This window comes from Chiroxiphia lanceolata, chromosome 7 (assembly GCF_009829145.1).
Source record: "Chiroxiphia lanceolata isolate bChiLan1 chromosome 7, bChiLan1.pri, whole genome shotgun sequence".
NCBI classification, from domain to species: Eukaryota; Metazoa; Chordata; class Aves; order Passeriformes; family Pipridae; genus Chiroxiphia; species Chiroxiphia lanceolata.
The window spans coordinates 19963104-19991085 of NC_045643.1; the positions used below are offsets into that span (position 1 = coordinate 19963104).

At 39.3% G+C, this 27982-nt stretch overlaps 1 protein-coding gene across 2 annotated transcripts in view; it reads right to left on the reverse strand.

Annotated features, from left to right (window-relative positions):
- Nucleotides 1–27982, reverse strand: part of CERS6 (ceramide synthase 6) — a 114317-nt gene that overhangs the window by 15201 nt on the left and 71134 nt on the right. For both annotated transcript variants that reach the window (XM_032693627.1, XM_032693628.1), the window contains exons 5-8: nucleotides 22487–22537; nucleotides 19837–19929; nucleotides 13009–13137; nucleotides 9089–9195 (exon numbers count right to left, since the gene is read on the reverse strand). In XM_032693627.1, the coding sequence (XP_032549518.1) occupies nucleotides 9089–9195; nucleotides 13009–13137; nucleotides 19837–19929; nucleotides 22487–22537 (380 nt within the window). The remainder of the gene's footprint in view (nucleotides 1–9088; nucleotides 9196–13008; nucleotides 13138–19836; nucleotides 19930–22486; nucleotides 22538–27982) is intronic.

Consider the following 27982-nt stretch of genomic DNA (forward strand, 5'->3'; position numbering starts at 1 on the left):
TACAAGCTCAGCTGCTGTAGAGATGGGTGGCTCCTGTCCTAATACTAATTAGGAACAATACATCTTTGCAGAAATCACAGCCTGACACTTGAGACGGTGTTATTTTAAGCCCTGTGCAGATCAATAGGATTTCCAATTACTTATCTAAAATGATGGAGCAGGCAGAAAATTATTCATGTTTGATGTACAGTAGAAGAGACCATTCTGATCAAGCTGTCACTGGTTTCAGCTGTGCTTTTCACTCAATTTGTTCTCATCAACGGTTACTGCCCATTAGCTGTTTCTGCAGCCACTGGTATGAATAGTAGTATTTACACTCTTGTGCATAGAAAAAAACTAAGAATAAAAGGTCAGAGACACCTTCACAATCCAAGCTCAAACCTCAGGAGAGTCTTTTAACAGATATCAGGATATGGAGGGAATTTATATTTCCTAGCAGAATGTAATTATACTCAGCAAAAGGTTGTATCAGTAATGTGTTATGGCAAAATGCATATGTAAAGGCCTGTGATAATAGCACACAGACACAAAGAAACTATGTTATGCTAACAATAACACTTCCAAATCTGAAAATCTCCAGGCACACATAAAACTTTCATATAAGCAACAGAGAACACATATCAAGATCCATTTGCCTGGAGTTCATGTTATTCTCCAAGTAGGAAAAGCATTTGTTGTTAACTATAGGTTCCAATCTTTGCAAGCAGAGTATAAAAAAATCCTTCCTCAGGCCTCTTTCTGTTGACTAAAAATAAGTGCAGTTGTGTTTAACAACACGCCATGGCAGATATTTCGGGGGGGAAAGATTACCCAAACTTTCTGTAAACACAGGAACAAAATAGAACTAGTTCAAAAGCCCACAAAGCATCACAGAACATCTGAATTCAGTTCTTTGCCAGGCACCCAGTGATTTTTAGGTGGCTTATTTACCATTAATAGTAGGGGTATCACACTTGGGATTCATTGGCCTAGTTTTGAGAACATGCCCACATGCCCCTAGAGTAATATAAAATTTTTTAAATCCATAAAAATCACACAGCTTAAGGAAGTGTGGTGGCACAGTGTCTGCCAAGGACTCAGCTTTCAAACAGTGATTCAAGTATTATGGTCCTGTTGTGGATGGAGAGGAAAAACACCACCACCAAAAATCCAATCAACTTTACTTTGCTACAAAAAGCACCATAAGAATTTTCTCCACATCTGTGAAATCAGCCTTAAACAGTTTTCAGTTTAATCCAATTTTCTTAATAATGATCTCTACTGTCACATATGGGTCAAGCTCTGCCATTGTGCAACACTGATAAAACCAACAGAATGTGCATGGTTACACTACTCACACGGGTGCTGGGTTTCTCCCAAAGTGTTTAGTCACAGTGACCTCCTCCTAGCTGAACACTAATGAGATCCTAGCTGCATCATGGCTGTGGAACACGGTGTTCAAAAGTCATTTGCTATTTCAAGCTGGTAAGTTAACTTACTCCCATGCTTTTGTAGTGCTATGATTTTTACATCCCACATACATCAGAAGCTCACAGTGTTCTGCTTTTATACTGACTCTGTAGCACTACAAAATATGTGCCAGTAACAGCACAGATACATCCTGGTGCTACAGATACATCCTCTAAGAGAAAAGAAAAATGGTTGAGAAGAGGCAGAATGTTTGCCTATGCTTGAACTACCTCCATCCACCTCAACTGTCACTCACTGTGGCACTACTGTACCAGCATGGCTTTTCCCTCCACAGAATGGGCAACTCTTAGAGATGTACTTTGGGGCAAAGTTTCCTCACATCCCTCTCTTTTAGATAAAAACTCAGTCAAATTGAAAATTCCAATGGCCAGCCTTTTTCTTTCTCCCCTCCTTCCTGCAAGCGATGCAACTTCAGAGGAGACTTGGAGAACTTCAGCTGACTACAAAGCAAAAAAAAGTGGCAAAAAAAGTGCCACATCACAGGTATTGGTCCTGTTTTCAATTAGAGCACAGGTTTTAGAAAGGACATACTTCACAATAAAAGGAGGAAAGGGAGAACACTGACTGAATAGTCTATCCTTGACAACAGAAAGAATTATTATAGCCACAGAGTACAGCCTGTAGAAAATAAAAATGAGGGTAAGAATCAGGTTTAGAAGTCTGATGAAATCCTTTTTCAAATAATTTTTTCCTATTGTGATCACATGAAAATCTTGAAAATGAAAACTGAGCAAATGCCACTTTTTGTTATTTACATTGCAAGCCTACAATGGTGAATGACACTTGTAACCTTTCCATTTCTTATAGTTTTGCTGTAAATAGCTAGATCAGTATTAACATGGCACTCCAAAGACTTCAGCTTTGCATCTTGTACAACTTCAAAAGCCTGAGTTCACAAACACAGTAAACAACCAGGCATTAGAAAGGACAATATCAGATAATGTTTTGTCAAAAGCAGATGGGACGACAATCTTCTATATGTTCTGCTAAAGAGCCAAGAGAAGAGTTGTGAGTAAATTTATGGAGACTAAATTAACTAAACCTTCTTTTTAATCCATAAATTGAAGTCTATGAGTTCTTCAAATACACTATCATTAGTTTGCCAGAACCTTTTCATTAAATGTTTTCGATAAACTGATTGATTATAAGTTGCTTGCTGAAACTACAAACAGACTGAAATATAAGCATATTAGATAATATTTGTTAGTCCTACAGCATCCACTCAATGACAGCATGAATAACATCAGGAATCAAGTACCAAAATCATAATTTATTCCTTCAGTAACTGCTCCCCACAAGCAACTTAAGATTGTGCTCTGGTTCAGACAATATTCTAAGCAAAATGAGCTCAGAACAGTGTCAAAAGAGATTTGTTATCTTAGTTAAAAAGTTATTTTACTGTAGAGCAATCAGAGATGTTTGGCTGTGTACACAATACTAGGCAGGCTAGAAAGGTTTTCAATTCAGCAAGAGTAGCTAAAACCATCACAAAACACTGTGTTCGTTCAGAGTCCAGACAAGGTCTGGACAGTTGGGATTCGTCTGGCTACCCACATTCTTGCCATGCCAAGTAACTGATCAGTACTCTTGCTTTAACTACTGCCTACATATTGCTTTGACACACTAGGGTGCTTTTAAGAGTAGGTTGGAGCTTTCTGTTTTACCAGTATCTTCAGAGGAATGACTCAGGATGACTCTGCTGGGGTCCACATGCTGTCTTCCCACACAATAGACATGCTCCAAGGGCCAAACAGGAGAAAATGTGTCAGGAAAGAAAACCAGTATGAAAGATGACAACTTCCCTGCATATTAAGAGCTGCACAAAACCAGTCAATATCAGCTAAAGAACAACAAAGCTAAGAAAAACAAAGGTTCAGCAGATCTTTGCAGCAACTGCTATTCATGAGGGTTCTGCGCTGCCCAATTTGTAACTCAAGCTGCAATTTTGCTCAGAGAGAAGCTGATTCCAGGACAGAGAACAGTAAAGAGAACGGTGTAAACTGACAGTATGGTATTACTGCTTGGAGAGCCAGTGTGTTCATTAGCATCATGGCTGTATCTCTCACTAGTGTTGAACCAGTGATGAAACTCAGGAAGAGTTATTTGGCCAATCACGCAGAGATGAAACAAAGTCTGGTAATAAGTAACTAGAGTTCATTACAGCTCACCATGGTGAACAGAAGTTAATTTTAACTCATCAAGAATCATGCCATGCTTGTCTGGTTCAAGCAGATACTCATTGCCATGAAAAGGCAATTAGAAATCACCCATGAGCCAGACCGTGTGTACTTTCAAGAGTTTTAAAAATGAAAGAATAACAAGGAACAAAGTTGTTCTTCTGAGAACTGGTAGACCCATGCTTATATAAAATATGTTGGTACAAAAATCCCATTTAGCAACCATACATTACAGTTGACGAGGAGACATACACCTGAAAGCTTTGAATTTTAGCAGCAAGAAATTTTTCCATTTTTTTTTCCACAGAACCTTTCCAAACAGACTCACAAACAGAAGACACACCTACTGACATCAAACAAGACCATACCAACTAACCAAAGTGGCTGACTGTCTGTCCTCATAGTTTTTAATGTGATACAATGTCTGGGCATTAACAATGTATGAAGAGATCAAGAACAGAAAGGCATACAGACTACCTGGATTATACCAAATTTGCCTAGGTGAGAATGTGAGGGACAGCATATGCAGAACACGACCTCTGTTCTTTATAATCAGCTTAAATCAGGCTTTCATTTAAATTTGTACAGTTAAGGCACTATTTTACATTTGTCAATGCATGTATGTAATACATGCATGCTGAGACCGTGCAGGTCGCATGAATGCCCATGCTGTTTGCTGCCTCCTCACCCTGTGACAGTAGTACTTGTCAGCAACACTTCCCTGGAACCCACTGGGTTCTACCTCTCATACAATATAACTCATTATAAAAGTAATCAAAAGAAGTGGAAAACTCAGGGAAACTGCATACTAGTACTAGTCAGAGTAACTTGAAAGAACCTGAATTTACCCAGCTTGGGTGCCTTCATCTGGTAAACATCAGCCTAGCTTTCCTGAGAGCCTTCTCATTCTCCTTTCAAATCCCAAAGTTACATTTTACCTGCAGTTACTCTAAGCTATCTTTTAAAACAATGAACAGTTTAGTAACCTTACATCTCTCTCCACGCTGACCACCTTTCTTCCACTGAGGCTTATGGAAATACCGTTTCACAGTCACTCCATGAAACCAGTTTCAGATACCAAACTCTTAACAGCATTGGGAGATTTATTCACACTGCCCTGTCAAAAAATCATGTATTCTAGAAGAATAAGGAAAATAAGTGAGTTGTCTTGAGTCTCCTGTACAGCCCAAACTTGAAGAGTTTCATAGTTCTCACAACAAGAACTCTGGAGTTAGCACTGAGCAAAGGAAGACTGGAAAATGCAGTGCATCACCTTCTTCACTCACATCTCCTTGGATGGAAGATGCCTGTTAGTCTTCTCCACACCTCAAAAAATGATTAATAAATAGAATGACCCCATGGAGTTTCCTTTCCTGGATACTGAAAGCTAAACAAAATAAAGGAAAAGCAATCCATTCCTTTGTCAATGGACAAAAGACTCTATCTAGCTACAGCAAAACCAAGCATTGGAGGCCTGGGGAAGAAGAATTGCAATGCTTATTTAAATAAAAAAAAAAAGGCTTGTGGTAACTGCTTTGCCCAGCCTGATTAGACTAGCCAAGGGTCCACATAATTTCTATTATTTTTTTCGTTTGAAATTGCTTTCATTCTCCCTACATTCCTCTATCACCTGAGAAGGCATCATGTTCCCCCTGACTCACGGAGAGTTTTGTTTTATGTTGTAATTTGCTAGAACAGTGATTATGTGCAAGTGGGAGAGTTTCACAAGTAAAATGTCTTGTCAGTGAAAATAGCAGCTTTACTCCTACATTCACTCAGCAGCAGGAGGGAGAAAGTATCCTGGGGCTTTTGAATTATTGCTGAAATGAACTCCAGATGCCTGCAGAAAGACTGCTAAATATATACCTAATTGCCAGTTTCTTTTGTCTTAGCCCTGCTGTTAAACAACCTTCAAACAACAGCATTTGATATATTCTGAATTCTTTATTAGCACCTTTATGCAAAATTAAATGGCACTTGTGCAGAGCCGGAGCACAACAGCATGCCAGCGACTCAGAAGTGACGTCTCTTGAAGAATGTCTTGGGTGTTCACCTTCCTGCATGGGGGAAGTTTTCTTATAAATTACAGTTTTCCTTTTACATTACATGCACACTGATTTTATACCTCTCAGCTTTCATGATAGAAAAATTTGCATATTTATGTAATATTAATCAGGCACCAAATTTTGCTATTTCAAATTTTCCGCAAAGGCGAGCAAAACTATGCTTCCTGGCCTGCTCCTGGCCACTCCAGTGACTCATCTTTGCTGGCATGCAAGCTAATGAGCGTGAAGATTTAGAATTGCTGTTTCATAGAGAAAAAGGATTTGGGAGAGACAAGCTCATAAATCCCATGCTTCATCCCTGCTAACTCTGACTCCCACATACATCGCCTACAGTACAGCTGAGAACTATGAAACTGCCTCTGGGTGTATGTAGGGGTAACCATTAGGAATACATACATCAAGGCCTTAGTTTGGAAATAAAACAGTCTTAAAAATCAAAGATCAACTACATTGAACCATGAGCATTTTCAAATAAATAAATAAATAAATGTATTTGTCATTGATTAAGGGAAGTGCTGGATTGGGCTGGGAGAGACTTAGTTTTCTTCACGGTAGCTAGTACAGCGCTATGTTCTCGATTTGTGCTGAAAACAGGGTTGATAATTCCAGGATGTTTTCGTTATTGCTGAGCAGGGCTTAAACAGAGTCAAGGCCTTTTCTGCTCCTCACATTGCCCCACCAGTGAGGAGGCTGGGGGTGCACAAGGACTTGGGAGGGGACACAGCTGGGACAGCTGCACCCAACAGGGATATCCCACACCATATGGTGTTGTGCTCAGGATATAAAACTGGGAGAGGAAGGAGGGCACGTTTAGAGTGATGGTGTTTGCATTTCAAAGTCACCATTACACATGGAGCCCTGCTGTCCTGGAGATGGCCGAACACCTGTCTGCCCATGGGAAGTGGTGGATGAATGCCGTGTTTGGCTTTCCTTGTGTGCACCACTTTTGCTTTACCTGTTGAACTGTTTTTATCTCAGCTCATGAGTTCTCTCACTTTTACCCTCCTGATTCTCTTCCCCACCCCACCGGGGAAAGTAAGTGAGCAGCTGCACCGGGCTTTGTAGCAGCTGGAGTTAAACTAGGACAAGGGAGAGGAAAGAGAGAGGATCGGCAGTGTAACTACTTCACCCTCTGACACTGTGACACTGTGGCACTGTCAGCTGCTGCATTCTCCTTAAATAAACAATCCCTCTGCCTTCACTGCTGATCTTTTCCACCCCACTGACAAACCTCACCCACGGCTGTAACTTACTGCCCTCCTTAGCCTAACATTCAGTACCAAGGAAGCCAACATCAATAACAGAAGCCCTCTTCCCTTTTCCTCTTCCGCAGACCTACTTGCTTCTTTTTACCCTGCTTTCAGCACACTGGGCCAACTTCTACAGAGGAGGATTCAGACAAGGTTCAGTTTAAGGTGGCATGGAAGTGCTGCTGTCACTAACATATACAGGAATGGATGGGCACATCCTGAACACCAGCACAAAATGCCACAGCTGTAAAGCAGCGCTCAAGTTTTGACACTTGCTAGATAACTTATTGCTGTGCTGGTAATCTCTTCTGGGACTCTGCCAGTCAGACAGCTTGAAGTGTGTATTAGAGACAGACTTCAGTTCTGTGATGCCTGATTCCCACTAGACATGTCAATGTTTAATTTATCATTTGCATAGTCCTAGCAATGGTTTCCTGCACAGTGTGACACTTGGCTGCAATACTTCACAGAAATCACTCCAGACAGCATAAACCTCCAGTTTTTGAGCTGCAGTTCCAGTTATGAACAGTGTTATTTAAAACACTTCAGGTTGAAATTGTGGACCTTTCAAAATTTTACTACTATAGTAAGAATGCAAAGGATGGAAAATCTGGACCTTGCTGATTTTCAGATGTCTCAAAAGAAAAAAATACTGGGCAACTCCTTCTAGTTAAATGTGTGAAGACTCTAATGACCTCTTTCAAAATCATTCTGGAAAAGATTAATCTGCTCTTTGTTGATTATTCATCAAAGCAAGCACATAGCAGTGATTCGGTAAATTTTGTGTTTGAATAACAAAAAATTTCAAATCAATAGTTCTTTCTTTGCCATTTCAAATAATACAGAGTGAGGTTTAAATGCTAGAATCACAGCTAAACACATAAGACAGCTCACAGAATCACAGAATTGCTGAGTTTGGAAGGGACCTCTAGACATCATCCTGTCCAACCATCACTGGTGACCCCAACCAGGGTCACCTGTAGTAGGCTGTCCAGGACCATGGCTTAAGAGTATTTCCAAGAATGGAGACTCCACCATCTCTCTGGTCAATTTATGCCAGTCCTCAGCCACTCTCACAGTGAATAAGTGGCATCCATAAATCCTCTGCATGCTTGAGCAAGGAGCTTGGTGGTAATCTCTAAACAAAGAGTAAAATTTCTGGCGTCTGTGGTGCTTCCCAAGAACAAAATTGTCACTGTTATTTTCTGATGCAATGATAGACACCTCTTACTTTCATAAGATACAAAGGAATACAGAGATTTGTGTTAGTTCTGTTCATACAAGAGAAAGGAAGGATCCAGAAGAGAAAAGAGCAATGCCTTCTCTCAGCCCTCCTCATATATAGTGCACAGGTTTACAGAGAAACTTGAATGAGTTTCTACAGTGAAGTACATCAGTGTATTTCCTCATTAGCCAGCTGCCTTTTGGATGCTAAAAACTCTAGCTAAAGAATCAAACATCTGTGTTCCATTTGTGTACATGCTTGTGTGTGTACCTAGAAGAGAGAGTATGTGCACATGCAAGCAGCTATCCTTGTCTGGGAAGAGGTGAGATTACAGTAATACCTGTATAACTACCTTACAGATATATGTATTACACAGCTGTCCCAAGAACCCTAATTCAAATGAAGGGTGGAAAAGGAGTAGCCTGCAGTATTGCAATCTGCATTGCAATAAAATCCTTACACCAATTTCAGCAGGCTAGACTTTGCTTATCTCATTGCAATTTTCTTTAAGCTGAACACGTTCATAAAGTGTGCACTGAAAGCTATTGAGAATATCCCAGTTTCAAGCTTAGCCTTTGGTCAGTGTTTCTGGTGACTAATATTTTAATTTTCCTCTAACTTCTTGTCAAGACAGCCGACCAACCACTAACCTGAAGCTATGTTGTCTCCAACTCACTTCTACCTTAAAACCAGCAGAAGCCCTGTATGTTTCTTGTCCAGCACACAGTAAACACAATGGCATTCTAGTAAATAGGCTATTTGAGCACCTGGTTATGTCTGAAACTCTCTTTGGTGCTTTGGAAAACAGAGTAATGTCAATGAATCATGTTCAATTACAGCATAGTTATTGCCAAGCTTGTTTGATGCTTAGCATTTGAGGACAGTGATGTGCTTACTCACCATAAGGGATATATGCCAAGCCTACTGACAATGAAGACAATGGCAAATGTAAGGAACAGAAGGTCACTCAGCTTTTGACACTTGCAGTAATTTGCCATTTTGGCAGCCTGAAAAAGAAAGAAATGTCTTTTTACTTCTGTGAGGACAACTGAGTTTTCTCGTGTATAAGCTGTAAGAGAAGAAATCAAATTTTTATGAAATCACTAACATTTTCATTGTGCCACTTCACAGTGATCTTGCAACTCCTCTCTACTAAGCAGCTGGAAAATGTCTTTGAAGAAAAAACAAACCAGACTGCATAAAACCAGAATAAGTATCTAATTTCTTTATCCCCCATTCAATTTCCTTTTTGAGATCCTACAATTTCAGATTCACAAAACTCTTCTAAACCTTTTATTGAACCCCACTGCGTTTATGCTGTCCTTGTCCCCAGCCTCTTTACCTACCTGTCTCTCACCTTACCAGTATGCTCTACTTGCATTTTCAAAGTCCATCTATCTTCTATCTGCCCCATGCTCTCCGACCTTCCAGCAGTCTCAATTCCTCTACTACACCCCATACCCTACTTTCTCCTAAAGCATCTCTTCTTCCTTTCTGGCCTATACAGAACAGTTCCCACCTCAAAGATTATACTACTCCTCTTCAAGTCTTTTTCAAAGGCTCTCCTCCCCTCTCTTTCCAACTTTTCCTTTCCAACTTGTTGCCTTATGCCTATTTTTATATGCTTCTCTCATTTATCTTAATGCAGGCTTATTACTCCTCACTAAAAACACAGATCCTCCCTGAAGTTTCTTTAGCCTCTTCTCCCTGAAGAAAATGGTACGTACAAGCAAGCTTGTTTTAAGACATCTCTGCTGCTTCCACAGTATTCATGTGCGTAAGCAGTTAATTATTTTTAAATAACATCTGTTTCAAGGCAGGGACAGTCTTTCTTCATACTTTCTGTCAAATGTATCCAGAGAGTCACTGCACAATGAAGTACATGAAGAGTCTGATTTTGTGTCCACTGAAGTCACTGGGAACCCTTTCAAAGCCCTCTCTGAGGGGACCCGTATTCAGCTCCCATATTGAGAAGATACTTGAGTAGACTTTCCAGAGGACTAAGAGGGAACAAAATTACCACAACTATGCATAGAGAATACTATTCTGAATGCAGAATTCAAACTAGAGAATCAAACAACCTGGATACCAAAACCAAACTGCACTTTTGGATGTTACCCAATTTCTGCAATGTTTCCACTAAAAACCTGAATATAAAGAATATTCCTCACTAACAGAAACCAAGTTAAGAAGCTCAAAAAACATGAGGAAAGCCACCAGTGCTCCAAAGAAAACATAACCCTTCTGAATCAGCCCTGTGCTGGTTTCCTAGCAGCTTTTCACTCACAGACTGGTTTAAGGAAAAGAGAACATTTTGGTGCCAGCATGCAAAACAGAAGCATTACTAACTTCCTTGACTTTTGGATGATTTGAAGTTCACATAGGAATTCTGCATGTACTTCCATGGCAGCAGTGTAAAAAACTGTTTTCATAGTGCATGGAGCTGATATTGCTATAGCAACTTGTAGTTCTCAAAAACATCAGTTCTCAAGTAACAAATCTATAAATTATAGATTAAAAAAGACTACAGGAAAAAAAGGAAAATAATATGTTGTTGTTGGATGGAATTTTGCCACCTAAGACAATACAACACAATTTTCAGAGCTTAAAAACCCTAACTACAATTGAGTAACACAGTTCTTCCATATACTCTGTCTGTTTAAATCCATGTGTTTTACAGCACAGCTTTTGCCTTAGTCTCAAGTTTCCATTCCCTGCTCTTTTATAAAAGTATGTTAGCAGATACTTGGGACCTGACAGAAAGGAATCAGGTTGAACTGTGACTACACACATGGGCAACTTCTCACATTAAAATGTCACAGTGTCCATTAATAGAAGTTAAGAAGTCTCAAGATCCCCAAATAGGTGGGATTTTAAGTGCTTCAACATGTTAGGTCACAGAGGTTTCAACCCACAAGCTGTACTGCAGTGCAAATATACCGAAGACCCCATAAACAACTAGCTGGGATTCTGAAAGTTGCTTCTCAGAGGCCTAGATTTTAGTTTATGCTAACATAATGGCTTCCTAGGCAAGCAAATCATGTTCGATATGACCTGCCATGGCTAGAATGCTTTGAATATCCAAGATAACTTTCACTCAGACCTAAAAAACCAGATATAATTCCTGAAAATCCTATTATGATTCTTCCATACTTACAAATGCCTTAACACCTGTGGGAAAAAAACTCACCTCCAGGATTCCCACCAATTCACATTACTTTCTGCAATGACAATAGTAAAAATATTGCATTCCAGCTTTCCACTGGACATGTTTCATTATGAAATGGTAGGTGGAATTTCTAGTGGCCTCCAGAAATAGCTTTTCATTTTTACAAATATGAAATAGGTAGAAGAGGTCAGGTATACAACTGACCTATCATGGAAGGATATTTAACCAACTTCTTTTGCAGTTTGATCATTTTTTTTCCTCTGCACTGATATTCCTCTCAGTACCATCAGCAGTGTGTAAGAGTCCACCTCCTCTCATATGGCAGCAGGGCTGTGCCCCACTGCCCTAGCAGAACTTCCAGCATAACAGACTGAAAGAATGGACCAGAAAGACCACTGAAGTATGTGCCTCATGAGGAAGGGTATTTGATGAATGTTTGCAAATCACATGAGAATACCAGCAATTCCTTTTTGTCAGTGAATAAACAAAGGAATTGAGCAAAAATATGTATCTCACTGTATTCAAGGTAAGGTTTTAGCTAGCCTATTCTGGCTGCTCTCCACTGTTTTTATATTTCACAGACACTGGTCTGATCTGGAATGAACATCTTTAAGTAAGTCCTTCTGGTAGTCAGAAAAGAGGAATGAAGAAAGTTTAGGTGAAGCCACAGCTAGCTACACGCATTGCTAAAATAGAAAAATAAACTTGTAAAGATGCAATTATTTCTATCAGGAGAAATCCACATTCTCTTTTGCTTTCTATCTCAGGCAGTCATGTGCCTTCTAGATTAAAAGAAGATTAAAAAATAAAATCAGATTTACAGCTGGGATTTAGTACTGAATCAGAATGGCAGGATTTTGATTTTGCAATAGGTGACTCACACAGTGAGACTATATTCTCACATGATAGGATCCTTGCAGATACTTTAATAAAAAATAATTTCAGACAAAACAGTTATTAACTTTGGTTTGATCCTGATGCAGATTTCACGGACAGCCCAACCCCAGCATCACCCAGAGCTGTTTCATAACTGATGCAGGTAAAGATTGTCATCTCTAAATTGTCGCTATGGAAGTTACAGACCATTTTGGCTTAAAAGAATTTCAATTATCCCTTTTTCTCCAAATCCAAATGCTTAATTGTGGCATTGGGATCCAGAGGCATGAGAACCTGGAAAATCAGAGGTCAGCTCACTGCCCATGCCCAAATAGCCACCAAATTGTCCAACACACTCTGTCCAGCAAAGCACAGCAGAAACACACTGCGACACCTTGATTCTTTTGCAGACAGGGTTATTGCTCCTCACCCCATGTCAGAGTGGTTAAGAACCAGGAGCTTCTACCCCACTGTTACCACTTCCCAGATTTTGCAATTTTGAGCTTTTGATTTTACCATGTTGTAATTAAAATCTGTGTGTAACCCTCCCTGGCATACAATGCATTACCACTCTCTTCTCTGGACAAGCAACTTATCAAGGGATAAATCAGCCTTAAGTCAGAAACATGCATTGCTACAAGGGTAATACATTTAAGCAAATACACTATATTAATCACCATTACCATCTTGAACTGGACTCCTGGCTTAGGAAATACTTATTTTGCATAGCAAAAAGATTCTACCTACTGACAGGATGACATACGTATTGTCTCACCTCTAGAACAATATCAGACGCATCATGGAGACAAAAGATCAAAGTTCCCACTCGTGTCAGATTGGTTATATATGAGAAGGAAATCAGGGTGACTGCTAAAATGTGATGTGTACACATGATGCCAAAATCCTAGAGCAGCAAAAGTAAAGAAAAGAAACAAAAACCAAAAAACAATGAAGCAAACAGTTATATTCAGTACTCATATACAAAAATGGATGGATGTTTCTTACACCCAGCATTACAGTTAAGTTATATAAAGATCCTACTACATAAGTGCTATGTATTTCATTTAGACTGAATAAAATAACCATTGTATTAACAAAATGCAAAATATTATTGAAAACTAGGCAATATCTACACTTCTCAGTTTATAGTAATTTAACCTAATAAACATTTGTGACTAAAGTTACTTTGGAAAGACATATGTACATACAAATCAAATTACACCATATATTTTATGCATTGAGTAACGTATGCATATAAAAATATGCATAACCAAGTGCAAAATAATGCACTATTCACAAGAGAGAAAGCAGCTACAAAGAAACAAGAAATACATTTCCGCTGTACTAGGACAACAGGCACCTGCCAAGCACAACTGAGAGCTTTCACTGAGCCAAGAATTCCAGACCCAGGTTTTTATTTGTTTTTAATGAAGGTGCTTTGTCTTCACACTGTAACAGGGTCAGAAAAGTCTTCAAATGAGCTGGTGCAGCTCCTCCTACTCAGTTCTAATCCACTGCCTCCCAAACGATACAGGCTAACTGGTCTCCAGGTCAGTAACTCTCAGTTATTTGGCCAGAAAGTAACTATTACTATTGAAAAATCAGGGAGCAGTGAAGCTTCTGTAACATCACATTCCCAGATACATGCCAAGGGGCAGACAAAGCAGAGGCAATGATCTACCTGCCTGGACTAGACTTCCAGACTGATTGAGAGAATAGGACCTGCAGAGATGCGACTCTTCTCTGCAAGGCACTAAGTCAGTCAAAAGAAGTCTTGCTGGCATTTGCTGAACTACCTGCACGGCTTTGAGAAAGTGATATCAAAACCCTTAAGGAAAGATCACAGACAACATTTAACTGGGGAGTTTCTCCATGCGCCAGGTGCAATGTCAGTACCACAGCTCCTGGCAGATCTAGTGGCTCTCATACAGAGCTGTCTGAAGGGAGAGAGATCCAGGCAGTCAAAAGGAACAGCTCCTGCAGGTAGCCTGCCTGCCCAGCATCTTGGGAGGTGGATTTGTCTTTCTGATAGCTTTCGTGGGCCAGTCCTGCTGAGCTGTGGTAGCCTTCAGCTACAGGGCCCACAGCAGAGAAACTGAAACTGAGACCCTTTAAAGAGGCAACAACTGGTTTGCAAAGGGACTGAAGATATATGTGTTGGGCAGGGCCTTACGGAAAGTGTTGTGAGCTCCTACTAACACAGAGTCAACTCTGGGAAAGCAGCAGCTACAGCTCCCAATTGCTCTGTCTCTTCATTACCAGGAAGAGTAACTGCACCATGTCCCCATGCCTCTCTCTTTGGGAATGCAGCAGGCATGCAGCAGACACCACTGTTTTTAAGGACATGCAATGCCACTGCCTCTTAGTACCAGCACTTGTTTTCACTGCAATGTTCACCTGGACTCCACAGACAAACGTGCAGCTTGAGCAGTGTCACCGACTGAAGAGGGACAGGACCTGCTCCCAGCCTCTATCGCTCTATGTTTAATGCTATGGGGTGCTACAAGACCCTATTTCATACTCATCAATGGGCACTCCCAGTACCTCCAACACAAAGCTGAGGGAGGCCAGGAGGGCACGGAAGGCAGGGGAAAGGGAGAAAAGAAATAAAAAGAAGACTAAAAGAGGGAACCGTATCCTAGTTTAGTATACTCCCAACATTTCTCAGTCAGATTATTTGGCCCTCAGCACTATGGAGCACAATTAAATACATTCAGCAGTCATATCAAGGTATTGCTTTGAAACTTTTCTTCAAGCAGACTGAAGAAAAAGTGAATTAAAGGCTGTTTCCCTTTCTGAGTGTCCTAAGGGAAAGCAAGGGAATGGTATCTTAGTCATTTCAGTAACTACAAACCCACACATGGAGACCATTTCATCATACAATAATAAAAATGGCCAAGCACCTACCTTATTCCATGGGATCAGAAGTAAGCTACTAGCATTGCCCTATGGCCGTACTGCAAACTAGCTCTTTACCTTCTTTAGCTGTAAATACTATGGCACTGTTCTTAATTTTCCTTCTAACTGCAATTATGTTAGCACATAGGTAGTCCAAACGGGGCAAGAAGTCAAGTAGAAAATCTCCTCTGTTTTCATAGCTGACACATCCATGTTCTACAAATACAAGATTTCTAGTCCCTCTTGGGTATTTTTCAAGGCATTCCTGACAATGTGGATTATTCCTAAGCAATCTTAATGCTCTTGGGCAGCAGTCTTCTGCACTTCCTAGAGAAATACTGTCCAGGGAACTCCTTCTCTAATAATGTTTCTTAAAAGAGACAGTTACCTGACTCCACCAGCTCTGAAACAGACATGCTGGATTGACCTACTGAAAACTGTTAGAAAAAAGTAGCAATGATATAAATAAAACTACTTTCATTACTGTAGTACTTTCTTTCCTGTTTGTGACATTTCTTTAATTAATTAAAGTCATTATAAAGTCATTAATTCATACAATGCTTTGAAGATGTTACCTGTTAGATTTTAGTTACACATAAGAGTAATTACAGAATATGCTGAGTTGGAAGGGGTGGATCCACAAGGATCATTGAGCCCAACCCTTGGCCCTGCAGAGGACCACCCCCAAGAGTCACACCATGAGCCCAAGAGTGTTGTCCAAATGCTTCTTGAACTCTGTCAGGCTTGGTGCTGTGACCACTTCCCTGGGGAGCCTGTTCCAGTGCCCAACCAGCCTCTGGATGAAGAACCTTTTTCTAAAATCCAACCTAAACCTCCCCTAACACAACTTCAGGCCATTCCCTCGGGTCCTGTCACTGGTCACCACAGAGCAGAGATCAGTGTCTCCTCTTCCCCTCACAAGAAAGTTGTAGAATACAATGAGATGTCCCCTCAGTCTCCTCTTCTTCAGGCTGAACAGACCAAGTGCCCTCAGCCGCTCCTCATATAGCTTCTCCTCAAGGCCCTTCACCATCTTTCTTGCCCTCCTTTGGATGCTCTCTAAGAGCTTATTTTCTTTTGTGACCAAAACTGCACATGAACACATAGATACTAATGGTACTTCTGATCCCAGCTTACTCCAGTACTTTCACCCATACAGAGCAGAAGAGCAGCTGTACAGGAATTGGCTATTTTGTTTTTTATGTAGTTCAAACCATATGCATGTTTGTGAAAGTTGTATTTATTTACAGCAGATTTGTAGCCTCCAGCTGTAACTGCTGAAAGCTGTCATGTGCCTATGTCATGAAAATATGTGGCTAAGAATAGGAGAAAGAACCTATTCCTGACACCATCAGTTGGAAGAACACAGGGCAGACAGCAGAGAAACCCCACAGCTCTTAACTGTAGACAAGCCCTCTGGAATCAAGGCTTCTGCCACCCACATTTGTTTAACATGTCACACTCACTGACTAAACTGCCAAGTGGCTATGGAGCATTAGTGCCACTGAAGGGCAAAACATCATCTTTATGGCTTATATTATAGATCAACAAGGAAAGGGAAAGGTTTGTAAAATGTATGCTATCTAATTTGCTTCCATTGAGCCAAAAGAAATCAGCTATGTGTCTCATTTTTTACTGAGTTTGAAGAAAGAGATCTAGCAAAATATAGCATAAATTTTACAGAACCAAAATGGAATATTCAAGAAAATTAGCAGTTACAGATTATTTTATTTTGGGAATGAGTGAACTTTTTTTTTTAATAAAAAAGAAGCTCTAGAAATTGCCAAATGGTTGGAACTAAAAGATGTGAATACACAGAAAGATCTCCTAGATCTTCTACAAACCTGTTAAAACACTCAACAGAAATTTTATACATTCCTTTAAATGCACCTGTCAAATATTTTTATGTAAACAATACTGCTGGTAACCAGAAAGCATGTAAATAAGCCTCACTGCTTTTAAAACTCATCAGGTTCTTGTGAGACTAACCAAGTTTCCTGATCTAATTTTTTTCCTGTCTTTTACAAAACAGGAGTATGGGAAGCTGGCCAGAGATCATACTAGGTTGCAGCCTTTGAAAATTAACACCTTTAAGGGTAAATTATCATTATAACAAAATAACAGATATTTATGAAGCAAGCAATATGCCATTATAAAACTGTAAAAGTTAACCTACTCAGTTCGCTGCCTTAATGCCAATAATAGGTATGTGCAATGGCCTAGTTTGCTCACACCTCTCCAGCCAGTGAAAGATAATCTGGTAGAATTTAAAACACCTAAATAAAGAGGTATTTGAAAGTCTGAAAAACAACTGGAAGTGATTTTGAAGTCATCAATTTACTATTGGAGAAGAATAAAATGGAGATGGAAAACAGCAAGGACATTTTTCTTGAGCTACAGCAAGTAAAAGATCAATGCTGGAGTTAGGCCAGCGCTGAGTGCTGGTGCTTTCAGTGAGGACCCACTGCAGCTCTCCTTCAGGGAAACCCAACTACATGAAAGGCTGAATTCCTGCAGTGCACAAAGCTGCCAGGGCACTTTTGACCATCCCAGAATACAACACAGACACTTCTGCTGAATTTAAAGTACCTAAAAAGATAACCAAGACTTAGATAAAAGAAATCCTTTCACTGTAACATGAAAACATCAACAGGTTTCTCCAGCTGAGAACTGTTAATCTACTCTGTATAAGCCACTGTGAAATATTACAATAGCATCTGACATTAGCTGGCAAATTTCCTGTGTCTTCTTGTTAAATAGATCCTTATTTCATATGGGCACCATTTCACACATTCCATATTGGGTGCATTACGCGGTTTCCACATTATTTTAAACTAAACCTTCTCTTTAAAAGAGAACTATTATGATGTTGCGAGGGGTGGTGTCTCTGTCAAGCTTGTACCTCTTTTTGTCAACTACTATAAGCCTTTAGTGCTAACATTTTTCAGCTCAGTTGGTTTCCCTGACAGCTTGCACTTGCCCCTGGGCACAGAGCAGTTTTACTGTGTGACTTCAGGGCATTTCTACAATCCAATCTTCCTAGTTATCAATTTCGCTTACACTACAAAAAGAACTGTCCCTTCAGTCCAAACTGGTCAGTGATTTAATGCATTATTTGCTTATAAATACGGCACCTCCACTGTCTCCTGCAGGTTGCTTCTAATGAAAGGCTTTTGACTTGCTGTCACTGCGCTGCAGATGCTGTTTTCCTGCTCTCTGCTGGACACTGCATGTTCTCAGACACAGCAGACGTATGGGACATGCTTGGATCTGGTGCTCTAGGTTCAAGCCCTGCAAATCTGTGGCAGAGGTGTTAGCTGTTAGCCATCCACTTCCCCACCTTCATCTTCCATTCTGTTTCCACAGCAGGTTGCTGTAAAGTCTTCCTGATAACAAGTCATTTATATATAACTAAGAAATAGACTTGGCACCTGCAGCTTAGGTATACTAGTCAATAGTACTCTTGATTTAAATTCATCTGCATTATCATACAGCTCTGTTGTGCACTGTTTTTCTGTATCTCTGGTTTTTGAACCAGTGAAGTTTCACTCATTTCAAAGCCATTATTTAACAGAATGTTTAGCATCTACAGACTATGCAAACAAGGGACTTACACGTATTCATCATATATTGGTTGTTTTATTTACAATTTATCCTCCTATAAGGATTTAAATTTTTTAGATGCTTTCTTGAGATTTTTACTTCCACAGTAATTTGGAAATCCAGATAGAGGGGGGTGTTTCTATATACATAGATGTGGCACAAGACTCTCACGAGCACATTGTGGTTCGAAATAGCAGATAAATTTATTAAAGACATACTGGATCATCATTTAGTCTTTTCAGAGTTATGCTCCTGCTAAAATTCTAATAAACAGGGATTTTTCCACTAGCATAGCCTACAATCATTTAATTAAATGCCAGCTGAAGGAAGAACATAACAATATTATAAAATCCTTCCAAATGTTTTAAAAAATGTAATTTTGAAACATTAAAACCCCCTGCAAGAATATCTCAATGGACTGTTATTACAGAATTACTGTTGTGCTGCCTGTTCTGCTATGGACTAGGATTCTCCTTGGAGGAGAGAACTTGGAATATGGAACAGGTTACTAATGATTCTGGGAAAAATGTTTTTATTTGGCCAGAGTTTTATTTTTTTTCATTAATAGCCCTTTAATAGCAATGTTCTGCTACTTGAAATTTCATAACCATAATGGTAAAATGAAATGTAAAATTACTTTTTAGTATTACATATATCCTGTTTTTACCATCCCTTCGTAGAAAAAATTGAAACCCCTCATAGATCTTAACCAAGTGATACTATGGATTTATGAGGCAATCTTGCTCTGTCATTGATATTTAATCATTTCATTCTTAGAAGAAACAGTACATCTACTAGATACTATATGTTCAATTCCATTCAAGTCACTGTATAAGAGCAGAAGGTTTTTCTAGCTGCTGCTATTTGCCCTTCAATATTTGATTGTTCCAGGCTCTTCTTCTCATGTGCAGGAAAAACCCACATCATAGTAACAAGGAACAGAGTAAGACACACACTTCAACACCACTTTCTCAGTGAGTAATACCTGCAAGAAGTAGAGACTAGAAACTGTATTTCCAGTTCGATACACAAGTAATACAGATAATGCTCAAGAACGATACATACTTAAAGCTTTCAATGTTTTTAGTCTGATTGTTCTTACCTTTCTTTTGACGTCAATGAATTGAGAAAACATTAAGGACCAGTAGAATGACAATTCAACTAGGTAGTAATAATGAAGGTCAGGCATCAGTGGCTGAAAGATGGAGACGAGAAAAGGTTAATAGAGTCTGACTGACATTACAGGCAGCTGTGGCCTATAGGAGACATGCTTAATCACAGGGAATTATTGAATTATACATAAGCATCCTATGTAAGAAAAACTATGATGGTTGCCTCTTTCAAACTTTGATGGTTCTGGAAAAATAAAGTTCCTCAACCCTCTCTCCTCTAATGTTTTAGTCTTGACAATACTGTAATACCAAAAATTATGATGTTGCCAATTTGGAACCCAGAACAAACCAAATTCTGAATACTCCTAAGTCTTTTGAAAGATTACTTGAAACATCTTGCTTTACATCAGTAATGTTTAAACCACAGCAAAAAAACCATGTTAGAGCAGATTAGAAAAAAGTAATGCTAGTATATAATCTCATCTGTTTATGATGATAATGTTGTGAGCTTTGAACAGGGCTCTTTCTAATATAAATGCCTGCTTTTAAAGAATTTTATCATTTTTTGGGAACATATTAACATTTGAAAAGAAGAAAATAGAATAAATTTATCCAGGCATCCTGTTTGATATACAACATGGTTACACAGATGTTTAAAAGTAAAAGAAATATAAATAGCAAGAGATGGGAACTTACGCACAACCAAAACCAACTTGGGGTAACTTCAAAGAAGGTAACTGGTGGCAGGCATAAGCTGTTTGGCCCCCCAGCCTAAGAGAGCCAGTCCAAGGAGCTACTCTAATTTCCATGCAAATGTGCCTCCCTGATAGTCATATCTTCCACCTCAGTGATAGAGAGGGACACTGGCAAAGGAGAAGCTCCTGAGGGCATCGCCTGAGGAATTAGATAAACCATCTCTAGAGCAGTTTGCACTGGAACAGCTACGCACCCAAGTAGGGTCTGAGCCGTTTCCATTGGCAAGAGGTGCTTCAGTTGCCTCTTTTATTCACATTCTCTTTTGCAGACAAGTTCTTAGTCACTGAAAAACAGTTCTTAGGTGCCCAATGAATGCTCTGTGGGGGTTTCTTTAATATAGAAATATGCTTATCCTTTATGAAAATGTGTACATTTAATATGAATCTTTTAAAGCCATTTCTTGGGTCAATATAATCCTTTTCTGATTTAGCGAGATTGCCAATAGACTTTTAATTAGGTGTAATTAAAAAAGGGAAAGAGAATAAGAGCCAGCAATAAACTGCGACTATTATACTCATTATTGCAAGGGAACTCACTGAGGAAAATTCCTAGTAAAAAAGAAGATTGTCAGCTGCTTTATTAACAATAGCATTAGTATTTCTAAACCCATACATAACGATAATGTAGGGTAATTCTAATGATGTCATGGATTCCCTCCTGGATCAATAGTGTGCGTTTAATTAAGTTCAAATGTTAGGTTTCGGTTCTTCAAGACTTAACCTCAACAGGACTGTCCTGTGCTTACAGCTGTGTTGTGACCCAAATGATCCATTTTTCTATATCTACAGTAATACAGTAAAGTCCAGTTGGATTTTTGCAATGCATTGGTGAGTAACTTACAAAGGATTTGTAAGAGATTAGAAATTTTATCTAGTTAAGGAAAAACCAACAAAACAAAACAAATTGAAAACGCAGTACTTAATTCTCATTAGCACCCAGTAGACAATTTTATCTCTGAGAAAATGATTTTCACAATGACTTTAATTAGGTGATTTGCTTCCTGTTGCACTCTCACCACTACTAGCATAGTAATTTCAGTTGCTACACTCTAAAAGTTGTAACCAGACTTTGTTCTTCTGGTAAGTCTGGTAAATGTATGTTCTTTGACCAGTAAGATTCATATTCTTTTGTTGTAAGTAAATCTCTTATTGCATATAATAACACAAAAACAGTAGGGAACAGGACTGAAAAGCACCAGTAACTGCAGCCATATCAATCTAAAAAACAATTGTATCTAAAATTTCTGAGGGATGAAGATTCAAGACCTCCTCCATTCAATTTCTGCTGCTGCTGCTGCTTCCCTAATATTGTTCAGTTCACCCTCCAGTCCCTGGGTGGAATTTAAGTCATTATTACTTCTGAGGCTACATGACCAAATTCATTCAACCTTTCTCAGATCAAGATTTCTGGTCATTCTTACTGAACTATCTCTACTGAACTATTTGCAACAGGTACACAACCTTCAAGAACAGTAGCATCAAAACACAGCTCTCCTATTCAGTCTGTCAAGGGCTGTTTACTGTCACAGGGAATTCACATGTCTTTCAGACAATACTCTTCTTCATACTTTCCAGTCTGAAAAAGACTTTCCCCCCTGTTCCCCCCTCTTCAGGAAAAAAGAATAATAAAATAAAATAAAAAACCCCTAGACAGGTGAAACTCCTTAAATTGCCAACTTTTCTCTGGAGCTTTTGGAATTCAATGTGTGGAATTCAGGTGTGACAACTATATTCATCTTTCCCATCTTGAACTCAAGCAAGATGGGACATATCTAGCAATGATCTGAAATGCCAAGTAGCCCACTCACACTAACATATTGACATAGTGAAAACAGAGCTTTGCAGAAGTGTCATGTTTGCTTTTAGGCAGCACTGTAACTTTTACCTGATATGGATACCCGTTCCAGCACTGTCTGGTATTCCAGAGCCAGGGTGTCTGAGAGAAAGAAAGAAAAAACAAAACAAAGGTTTGTACACACCATTTTGTGTAATGTTAAGTGTATATTTTTATTACAAGTGAAAGACAAAACTACGGGAACAGCTTAAGATTTTCAGTTTTTGCTAGAGGCTATGAAAACTGAATAGAACAAGGAGATTCCCCAGAGTTTCACAGCATGAATTAGAGCAACTTGCTTGTTTTTTGTTGGTACCCCATGACCTTAGTTTTGCAGGAGTGCAGACTGAATGTAATCAGCCTGTGCTTAGATGGTTAGATCTCACATTACCTTCTCAATAGCATGGGAAATTTTGACCTCAGACTGCTCAAATATTTTAAGGAAAGTTCCTTGCATGTGCTGTTACCTACAAGCATCCTTCTATACAGGAACCATCCTTCACCCTTGCCACATCAGCACAAAATAGCAAATCATATCTCTTGCTTTCCTGGCTGAAGACATGACCATCCAGAGATGACAGATCTTGCTATCACATGGAAAATACTCTCACATCTTAGAGCAACATGAAATATGCCAGAGACAAATTTATTGTAGGATCCACAGACCCTCGCATTGCAAAAAGCTTGGTAAACTAAAAGACTTGGGAAGATAAAGCTCTGTTATGCTTCCTGTTTCTTTGTTGCTTGCATGGGATTTATGTGATTATTTCTTTTTCAATACCACAAGAAAGCCTTTTAAATCTTTTATTGTAAGCGGGTTGTTTCTTTCAGAGTTATTTAGTTTTTACCACCTTTTCTGTGCAATTAAATATATCTGAGGTAGGCTCTACCATATGGGCAAGGTCTTCTACCCAACATACTCATCATGAAGTATTTCTACATTGCATAATAAGAACGTGACCAAATCAACAGCTACCAAGTAATTCCTTTTTTGTGCATGAGCAGGAACACCTCCTTTCAGAGATGCATGTCTTGCAAAGCACAGCTGCACCTCAGGTTCTGGCAGCATCCGGACCTTGAGAAGCACTTGTTTACACTACAAGTAACCACCTACAGGGCATCTCATCAGTAACTTGAAAGAAAACTGTGGATTCAAGATCCTAGTGCAACTAGTTTCCATAACCTTAACTGCTCGAAACTCGAGTTTAAAGGGGGCAGAACATCATTAGTAGATCTCTTGGATTAAGGCACACATACACTTACAGCATGAAATGTTTCCCCTAGATTAATTACAGTTTTTCAAATAAATTCTCATTGCAGGAAGGACGGTATGTTCTTGTTTTCACCATCAGATGGAGTAGCTCAGCTCAGGCAAACCATAATAACAAACTCATTCAAAATACAATGAGTGAGTGTCAGAGCAATAAAATGAACACTAGGCAGAATGTCAAAGCCCCAGGCTGAGAATCAGGCTAGGCAGGAAGGATTTGTACCTTAATAAAAGACAGGACAAACGCTATGCAGAATTATAGCCCAATTTGTCTTAGAGAAGGTTCTTAAAGCCTTTCTTGGTTAACATGATGTAATATGATTATTAAAGGTTCTTCCTATATTTTTGAATGTGTCCTTTAATGGAAAAGAAGATAAAATGAAATTTGCACACCTACACCCCCAATGCTCGTGAAATAATTCTTACAGTAACCTGAGCAGTATACCAACAGTTGAAGAAACAGAACTCCTAGAGTTTCTGATATGCCTCTCAAAAGGATGTTGTAAGAATGATCGAAGTTCATCCAAACTTCTCCTTCTCTGTATTAGAAATAATTGTTATGGAAGAAATTAATTAGTTCAACTCAATTAATCTCCACAGTAGTTATCACGCTATGTAAGTTCCCCAGATTTCATGCAATAAAAAACGTCTTTGGAAACAGTCACAGCCCCTCTTCTGCAAGACAATATAAAGAATCTAAAATATTTCTGTCTGACAGCTGCCTAAATTAGATCAATAGAAGTATTCTAGGATAATTCATAGTTTTACATAGGTTTGAAAAGCAGTAACTGTCTTTCATATCAGATTCAACAAGAGATAAGAGATGCTTCCTACCCAATTATTTTGCTGCCTAAATTACAGGTCCTAGGAAAAAATGCACATTTTTCTCTTTCAAATATTATGACATTTTAAGGCTTCTTCATAGAGATGCCTGCTGTAGCAGCTGCAGACACAAAGGTCTATGTGCAATTAAAATGATGATTGTTAAATAAAATAGAGCTCATTGGAGGAATGTATAACCACAAAGCCCGACAGGATACCACAAACTGAAATAATATAACGTATGCATTAAGCCTCAAAGACCAACACATTGCAGAACATATGCCTCTTCTGAGTCACATAAAGCTCAGAAAGCCCCGCTGCCATCTCAGATAAAATGCATGTGAGTAGCTGTTTGGAAACCTAATGGATCCTATGAGGGCAACAGTGGTTAAGATGGCAGGGCTCCTATATCACCTTCTTTCCCCTCTTTCCTCCCCAGTCTCCCTTCCCCTTGGCATCTCTGAGTTGACTCTAACAGTTGCAGCAAAAGGGGACTTTGGTTATGCTTGCCCTGGAAGGTTTTAGGGAAGAGGTAGACAAAGAGCTTCGTTTAAGCTCAGCCCTCCGCTCTGACCTCCACAATGAGCATAGCCCTAGACTGAACCTAACTTCTACATGTTATAATGGTTATAATTGGTTAGTCATGGTTATAATTGGATCAAGAAGCATCTTGTTTAGTTCTCTGTAAACCTCACAACTGTGGAATACTCTGTGCAGGCTTCAGTAGGAAGGAGAAAATCTTAAAAAAGCTCACACGGTCTGCAGTGTGAGACTTAGACACGTTAGTGAAAGGGGGATTAATCAGAAAGAACTTAAGACCAACATCCTCAGGGTTCACTTGAGCCCTGTGTGTGCTCATGAGACATGTCTGCAAACTTTGTCACACCAGGCAAGTTCACCACAAAGCTGAACACAGATCTTCCTGGAGAGTCTCATGATGGATAAGAAAAGGTCAGTGACTTGGCTTCAAAAAAGATCCTTTTCTGATGAACATAAAAGAATGCTACTGTTTCCATTCCCTCATGAATACCCAATTTTCCCTTTTACTTCTTATTCTTTGTATTTAATCTCTGAGGAAGGAAGGAATCTGAGGGGACTGGAGAAGAGAGGAAACCCAGAGATTCTATAAGAAAAAGGCCTCCTTAAGCTGGAAACAGGATACTAAAAACTTCAGTACCAATTATGCCATGCACAGAGCACTAGCCCTACAATGCTGACATCTTGCCTTACAGAACAAAAAGGAGTTCAGATAGAAACTGAAGTTTTACCACACTTTGGTGCAGTGCCTAATAAGTGCAGTATCAGTGACAAAGCAGGATGATAAACAGCTGTTCAATTTGTTGTAATTTACAGTATTAAGAAATAAATCACTATTAATTTCCTTACAGAAATATCTGTTAAAAGCTCCATCAAACCTCTCTCCAACTCTGTGATTAAATACAGTAATTTTAAAAATTACTTCAGAATCCCATTCTTCAGACAAGGGAATGACTGAGAATTTTGGAAAAAAAACAAACACAAAATCCCCAAATGATCTGTGATGTCTGCATGCTTAGTCAGAAGCCTCGGGTTGTTTTGTATCCATTGTCTCATTCATTTATCTATAGAGAAAGCTTCTAATTGGCCCCTGGCTTTCAGAAGCCCCAAAGAAATGAAAATCTGCCATTCTTGCTCAAAATGCTGCTAGTATCTAGTATGTGAAAGGTCAGTTTTGATAGTAAGTGGAAGAGGGAAAAAAGTACAATAAAACCCCTTCCATTTGTGATCAACTCCATAGACAGCGAATTTGCCTGAAAGGTACTTCTGTGTGTATTTTATCAAGGAGGCAATAGATGCACCTGAAGAAGTATTATCTTAAAGTAACAAGATAAATTTTGGTTCATCATAAAGCAATAATAACAACCAAGATTACTCCTCTCTCATCCATATGTGCCTAGTAGAACCCACTGAGTATAGGAAACACACAAAAGCCACAGATTAGGCTCTCAGAGAGACAGACAAGAGTTGTACATGTCATGAGCAAGAACCTTCCCATACTGTCAGCAAGGCAACCATCCACTGATGGTTGCAGGCACTTCACCGATGTAAGAGAATTCTACACACTTCTTGTAGAATCATCTGTGTCTGTAAATATAAATATATACACATAGGTCTCATAAATTTGCAAAATAACTTCCTTTGGGTAGCCAAAGTTACTTTCACAGTTCATTTCACTGCAAGTTGCTGTTACGAGCTGTGAAGGAGCAAGATTCAGGATGGGAACGATTTCAGGGGTGGAGAAAGATGTACAGCGATTGAAAAGACTTTATGATTCGGACTTTAAAGTTCTTATGTGTTTATAAATATACACATTGTAAGTTTCCCCAGGATTTGCATTTCCCGGGCATGCCCAGGCATGCCTGCTTCCCTGTTTCCCTGCTTTCCTCTCTGATAGGCTGAAGAAGCTGCAGAGAGGAGACAGTTCCATTTGCCCTTTCCTTCCCCGGTTCCTCTCACGTTCCTCCCTCTTTGCCTGTGTCCCTACCCCAATCTGTTCCCCCGTTTGTCTGTCTCATGCTCCACCCCATGTTCTAGCCCTTTCCCCGCCTGAACCCATAAAACCTTTGGACACCTCAATGAAGTATTCCATTTGCACCTCTACCTCAACTCTGGACCCCTCAGTGCTGTGTCACGGCCCCACCCTCCCTCGGACCGTGGCATCCAGCAACAGAGTAACTTTTCCTTGTACCCAGCAGGAGTAGAAATCCCAATACACAAGTTGGACCACAAGCACTGGTGTTGGTTTGTCCTTCAAAGCGTGAACCTACAGATATGTAAGAGATGTGCACATAAAGAATACAGCGTTGCTGTTACTCATTTTTTCTTTTTGTAGTCCATAAACTTGAAACAAGTAACATATTGAAGAAACATTTCCAAAAGCCCATCACTAAGTCTCATGACAGCAAAATCTCCAGAGCAGCTTCTGCAGTTTGGAGTATCACAAAGTGCTGTTATACACCTGATTTACTCCCGACCTCACAGGCATGTAGTAACCCTCAAAGGGGTTCTTCCTAAATTCTTGGATAAGTAAGAAAAATCTTCTGACTTTTCCATCAAATAAAGGAATATAATATTCCTGCTGTTTTTATCAGAATCCAGCATGTAAAAATCCAGCAACATCATGACACAATCTTCACATTTCATAAGAGCTGATTTATGTTCAAAAAGACATTTCAAACCAAAATGAGACATCCTTAGTCAAAAAAAAAAAAAAGATTTTAACTTGCTTTTGAAATTAGAAAACTTTTGATCCTACAAAACAAAACCAGCACAATACAGAAATCCTGAGCATTCACTGTGTATATGTTCACTGCTCTGCAAATTCAAAAGGCCAAGATTTTATCTGGCTTGGTAAATGCGTTTGAATACAGCTTTGTATCATTTGTCTCTGACAGTTACAAGCAATATTAAGTGGA